The sequence below is a fragment of the Carlito syrichta genome, unplaced genomic scaffold (assembly GCF_000164805.1).
Source record: "Carlito syrichta isolate Samal-C Ts95f unplaced genomic scaffold, Tarsius_syrichta-2.0.1 Scaffold305648, whole genome shotgun sequence".
NCBI classification, from domain to species: Eukaryota; Metazoa; Chordata; class Mammalia; order Primates; family Tarsiidae; genus Carlito; species Carlito syrichta.
The window spans coordinates 593,802-599,932 of NW_007249744.1; the positions used below are offsets into that span (position 1 = coordinate 593,802).

General features: G+C 48.5%; 1 protein-coding gene across 3 annotated transcripts; it reads right to left on the reverse strand.

Annotated features, from left to right (window-relative positions):
- SMDT1 (single-pass membrane protein with aspartate rich tail 1) lies at positions 1-4,968 on the reverse strand. 3 transcript variants are annotated; one of them, XM_021714430.1, is made up of 3 exons: positions 4,692-4,968; positions 2,284-2,424; positions 1-259 (listed from the first exon to the last, which is right to left on the reverse strand). In XM_021714430.1, exons 1-2 carry the CDS (start codon positions 4,875-4,877, stop codon positions 2,287-2,289), a joined length of 324 nt encoding a protein of 107 aa, XP_021570105.1. In that variant the 5' UTR covers positions 4,878-4,968; the 3' UTR covers positions 1-259; positions 2,284-2,286. The 3 variants fall into 3 exon arrangements, with proteins under 3 accessions (XP_021570105.1, XP_021570104.1, XP_008060190.1); XM_021714429.1 differs by having other exon boundaries at positions 1-268; XM_008061999.2 differs by having other exon boundaries at positions 1-277; positions 4,692-4,965.
- Between the last annotated feature and the right edge of the window lie 1,163 nt (positions 4,969-6,131).

Below are 6,131 nucleotides of genomic sequence, written 5' to 3' on the forward strand. Positions count from 1 at the left end.
CCGAGAAACTTCAGCTGCCATTCAGTCACACATAGCTGATGTTTATTATGTTTATTCAAAATTTGATTGCTTGTTTTCCCAGTGCTAGTGAACAGCACATCTCAGGAAAGCTCCCAAGGCCTAGGGATCTGGGCTATGGTCACAGACCATTCAGGAGGCTCACTGGACTCAAGAGACTGAGGGCTTTCCCTGGGCCCTGCTGATAGGGAAGGAGGAAATGCTGAGAGCTTCACCATTTCTTGTTTGTGCTTTCCCAATTCTGTTCTTCCTCCATGGCCTGAAAGAAAGGAAAGTAGCAGTGAATTGAGCAACAGAGCAGTCCTCCATCCACAGACTGAAAGAGAATCCCACAGAATGGCTGTACCAAACATGGCAGGAGAAAGGCAACATTGAATATGTTTATTTATTCATACACTACCTGGATATTTGACCACAGACCAGGCATTGGAGGCCCAAAGGTATCAAAAATATTTTCCCTGCCATCAAGAAACTCATAGTCTAGTAGAATTTTGGTTTGTGTGTATTGAAGCACATAATACTTAGTGTTTCAAGAGGTACTGGTCACTCAGAAGAAGGAGCAGTCACTTTCAAATGGAGGCATGAAGGAAGACTTCAAAGACATTCACGAATGAAGCTGGGCATGATGGCTCTCACCCATAATCCCAGCACTCTGAGAGGCCAAGGCAGGAGGATCGCTTGAAGCCAGGAGTTCAAGACCAGCCCGGGCAATATAGCAAGACCCCATCTCTACAAAAAATTAAAAACTTAGTTGTGCATGGTGGTGTGCACCTGTAGTCCTAACTACTTGAAAAGTTGAGGTGGGAGGACTGCTTGAGCCCAGGAGTGTGAGGCTTCAGTGAGCTATGATTGTACCATTGTACTCCAGCCTGGGTAACAGAGTGAGACTCAGTCTCTTTAAAAAAAAAAAAAAAAAGACAGGCCGGACATGGTGGCTCACACCTATAATCCCAGCACTTTGGGAGGCCAAGGTGAGAGGATTGCCTGAGCCCATAGGTTTGAGACGAGCCTGGGCAACTTGGTGAGATCTATCTCTACAATAAATCAAAAAATTAGCCAGGCATGGTGACACATGTTTGTTATTTCAGTTACTTGAAAGGCTGAGGCGGAAGGATCACCTGAGCCCAGCAGGTCAAGGCTGCGGTGGCCATGAGTGTGCCACTGCACTTCAACCTGGGCAACAGAGTTTTTGTCCAACTCAAAAAATAAAGACATTGAAGAATGGGTGGCATTAAGATAGAGCACTGGGAAAGAGCCTCTGGTGGAAGGAACAATGAGCCAATGCTTGGGAGTGGGTAAGAGTGTGGGAAATAAATGGTGAACTGAGGACAGATGTGTGGTTGGGAAACTTTGAATGCCAGGCTAAAGGAGTCAGGAGTGTTCTTATCTATGACAGTAATGCTGCTGTACAGCACCTATTAAACCACAGGAAGTCAACACAAGAAGGCTGAGTGGGAAGAGGACTGCAACTGCTGGGGGAAGGGTCTGTAGATAGTACGTGAACCAGGCTATAGTGCCCATGCACAGGCTGTACTGGTGCAGAGCTTGAAAACTAGAGCTGACTGAAGAGAACCTGGAGTTTCTAAATTTCAATATGGAGCCACTGAAATGATGCTGTTGGTCATGGGTATGTGAGGCATATTAAATTGCCCAGAAAATGTGCAGGTTGATTGAATCAGGGTACATCAAGGGAAACTTAAAAAAGCAGGCTAGGATCCCAACCTATCTGGAGGAGGCCCCAGTGAATTTCGTTGTTTTTTTTTTCTTCTTTTTTCTTTTTTTTTTTTTTGAGTTGGAGTCTCACTCTGTCACCCAGGCTGGAGTGTAGGGGCACACTCACGGCTGTCGACCTATTGGACTCTGGCATTCTTCCACCTCAGCCTTCCAAGTAGCCGGAACTACAGGCGTGCACTACCATGCTCAGCTAATTTTTTATTTATTGTAGAGATGGGTCTCACCAAGTTGCCTGGGCTGGTCTCGAACCTGTAGGCTCAGACAATCCACTCGCCTTGGACTCCCAAAGTGCTGGGGTTACAGGCTGAGCCACCAAGCCCGACAACCCCAGTGAATTTCTAAGTTAATGAGATAGTTAGTTTCATCCAACATAGGGAAAAGGCAAAATAAAAACAGCCATCAAGTGGGTCGATTCATTAAAGCTGCTGTCCCAGATGTCCAAATGCTGCTACCAGGCCAGACTGCAATGCAGATCAGATGCTCCACCCTGCTTCCTGCTCCTGATCCATCTAGGGGTAAAACAAGTCTTACCTGTTAGTCGTCATCGTCATCATCCTCTGGGACAAAAATGTCATGTTCCTCAAGTAAAGCAGCAAAGTTCTTGCTGATAAGTGTCCCGACATAGAGAAACGGGATCACAATGGAGAACACACGGAGAAGGCCAAAGGACATCTGCAGAGGGTCAGAGTGATGGCTGTGAGCTCCAGAGCCCACTCCTGCAGAACCATAGAAGGCCTGGCCCTCTCACAGGCAGTCCTTCCTGTGGACCCCAGACCCAACTGGATTTTAAAGTCCCTTGAAACATTCAGAGCAAGAAAAACATTTTTTAAAAAATAAGTGATGAGCCGTGCTCGGTGGCTCAGCCTGTAATCCCGCGCCTTTGGGGGGCTGAGGTGAGTGGATTGCCTGAGCCCGCGGGTTCGAGACCCGCCTGGACAACTTGGCGAGACCTCATCTCTGCAATAAAATTAAAAATTAGCCGGGCGTGGTAGCCTGTAGTTCTGGCTACTTGGAAGGCTGAGGCGGAAGGATCACCGGAGCCCAGCAAGTCGAGGCTGCGGTGGCCGGGAGCAGCCACTGCACTCCAGTCTGGGTGACAGAGTGAGACTCCAACTCAAAAAAAAAAAAAGTGATGGTTATGCCACTTAAATGGCCATGCGTGGCAGTTCACACCTGTAATCCCAGCATTTTGGGAGGCTGGGGTAGGAAGATTGCTTGAGCCTAGAATTCAAGACCAGCCTGGGCAACATAGTGAGATCTCGCCTCTAAAAAAAATCAAAAAATTAGCCAGGTGTGGTGGCATGTCCCAGCTGCTGGGGAGGCTGAAGTGGGAGGACTGCCTGAGCCCTGGAGGCTACTCAGGAGGCTGAGGCAAGAGGATTACCTGAGCCCAGAAGGTCAAGGCTGCAGTGAGCCATAGTCATGCCACTGCACTCCAGCTTGGGTGAGAGTGAGACCCTGACTCAAAAATAAAAAAAAGATTGGTTTTTTGGTTGTTTTTGAGTTGGAGTCTCTCTCTTGTCACCCAGACTGGAGTGCAGTGGCATGCTCACAGCCACCGCAGCTACAACCTGCTGAGCTCAGGCGATCCTTCCACCTCAGCCTTCCAAGTAGCTGGAAATACAGGCCAGACGTGTGCCACCACGCCCAGCTAGTTTTTGTGATTTATTGTAGAGGCGAGGTCTCACCAAGTTGCCCAGGCTGGTCTCGAACCCCAGACTCAGGCAATCCTCTCACCTCAGCCTCCCAAGGTGAGAAATGATTGTTATGGCCATCAAACTGGATACTGGAAAGAAAAGTACAAAGCACTCTAGACATCTAAAGTTAGGGCACAGCCTGCTAATTACTTAGCAGAGAATTACTTAGTACCTATAGAGAAACGGGTGAGCCGGTACTAGGAAGGCTGGGCTATGGTTATATGTCTCCTTGAAGAAGACACTAAATACATGAAAATGGATTACAGAAAGAGGTACAGTAAAGGATATTCTATACATTTCATTAAGTAAGGTTCCCTGATGCCTAAGAAATCTGATTTCACCACATTAAATTTTAGAAACAGGCATGTTTGGAAGTGGGGATGTCTTTCCACTAAAAGACTATTTGGAAGAACTGGAAAAGTGTCAGTAAAATCTCAGCAATCTCTCATATATTTTCCGAGTTAAAAAAAAATTTAAGCTGTGCCTTTTTATAAGGCAGCACTTTGTATGAAACCTGAAGTCAATTCTGTATGTTAGCATAGGCCAAACTAGCTTTAAAATAACTTGTTTTTGTTTAACTCCCACACAGTCCTGCAGTCAAAAAGCAAACTTTTGTCTGTTGTAAGAAAGTTTCCATCGTTCAGTGGCAGCAAAAATAGATACTGGTGGCTACTGTACCAGCAAGAAACCTGGACACCGGGACCTAACTCAGCTACTAGCCTCGGATACTGACTTCACTGCTCTGGCCCGATTGTTCATTTGTAAAAACGGCGATTGCACTAATTCTCTGCACATCAGGACTGCAAATCATGTGACACGTAACTACTAGGTGACAACTCATTAAAAAGCCCGTCCCACGTACTCTTTATTAACAAAGTCCCTTCACAATTACTTCAGCCTCTATGAGGCAGAGATTACATGACTTGTCTAAGCTGGATGCTTAAAAAGCGAGTCTTCTTGACTCCAGAGGACTAGGGCACTGCACCCCTCAACGACAAACTAGTGCAAAATGCCATTCTTCTCAGCTTTTGACCCCTCTTCTGTCTCAAGCACCCAGCGCAAACACCGCATTCTCCCATCTGTCAAAATTAGCAACCATTAACGCATTTATCCTCGGCCCGCCTTCCAGTCTGAGGCGATCGTATGATTGGTGTTTATTCCTGTCAATCAGCGTCGGCCCGCACACACTTCCCGCAATGATTGACCTCGGCCCCTTCGCCCCTCCTCAAGGAAGACACTCACTTTCACCGGTTTGGGCAAAATGGCGCCGCTGCGGGTAACGATGACTGACCTCGACGGTACCAGGCTCTGACTTGAGCCGCCCCGTACGGCGACGACACCGCCACCTTTCCTCAAGCTCGGCCCGTACCAGAAAGTCTTGCATCGAATGGGCGCCAGTGCTAACCAGCGGGTCGCTCCGGACGCCATTTCCCAGCTCCGCCCCTCGCCCGGGCGCCCAGGTCCCACCGCCCAGCCGCGGTGCCGCCCTCAGGAAGAAGGCTGCCCAAGCCTCGCGAGGCTTTCGGCGCCACACGAGAAGCCCGGCCCTCAGTCTTGCGCAGTGCCCAGTTCCTGTTGCGGTAGGAAGGACGTTCGTCACCCGCCCGACGTGGTGACGTCACTAGAACGGCGCCGACTCCCGTTTTCCCTCCTCCCCGGCTGTGGTTGCCTGCGGTGGGCGAGGCTGGGCGCCTGGGCGTGCAGTGAGAAGTCTTCCGTCGTCTGTCGTCCCGCATCCAGGACTCCAGGCCCTGGCAGAGCAGGTCTCAGGGAGTTGTTGAAATAAACTTAAGGAACCGAAATGAGGACTAGTAAAAAATGCTTTACTTAATGTTTTAATCGTATACAAAAGAACGATAAAAGCCCATGGTATCTGTGTATAAAATAAAGTGCAGTGACTGGAAAACAAGGCGGGTCCCTGCCCCGGGCCCTGGAAAGCTTCTGAGCCTCCTGGAAATTAGAGGCTCCAAGCCTCCACCTTTGGCCTAGTTGCGTCTCGGTTGGTCTGCCCGAGGCCCTAGTAAGGGAGAAAGAGGCTAAGAAAGGGTAGATTTTGTGTGTTTAGGGAGTGTCTCTGACCAGGCACGGCATCTTTCCACCAGCCACTACCACCACATCCCAAAGGCGTCAGGCTGGTCAGGTTCTGGTTCTGCAGACACAGCCGCTTTGCCTCCCAGAGCAATAAAGAAAACACCTGGCCAGATGCTGGGGCGAGAAACCATGAAGGGTCTTGGCAAGTACACTTTGGATGACAAACAGGACTGTGAAATAGTTCTCAGGTGGTTTTGCTAGCAGTTTCGGTAGCCAGAATACCTTTACGGGAGCCTAATAGGAAGAGAAGACTTTTTCACAGGGTATGGGGAAAGTCCAAGCTCCTAGAATACCCATAACTGAGAACCAAAACAACAAACTGGCTTTCCCCAGGGAGCCCCCCCCCCACCACAAAAAAAAGGCTTTAGGAGGACAAAGCAGCCCTCTCAATAAAGGTTCCTAAATTTAGACCTCTACGTTTGAGCTCTTCAATCTTGCTTTCCCAAATACTTAGGTTTTAATCAAGAGAGGGTGATTTCACAGCAACTTCCCACTGTGCCTCTCCCGTCAAGGAAATCGCCTTAACTTATTCCTTTCTACTTCTCTTTCTGTATTGGTAAATTCTTATACTAAGTGATTGCTGAGCATAGG

Excerpts from the sequence above, each read along its gene's own strand:
- SMDT1 (XM_021714430.1), bottom strand. The coding sequence starts at position 4,877 with ATGGCGTCCGGAGCGACCCGCTGGTTAGCACTGGCGCCCATTCGATGC. Across the intron at positions 2,425-4,691 it reads TTTTGCCCAAACCGGTGAAA|ATGTCCTTTGGCCTTCTCCG; the intron begins GTGAGTGTCTTC and ends GACCCTCTGCAG.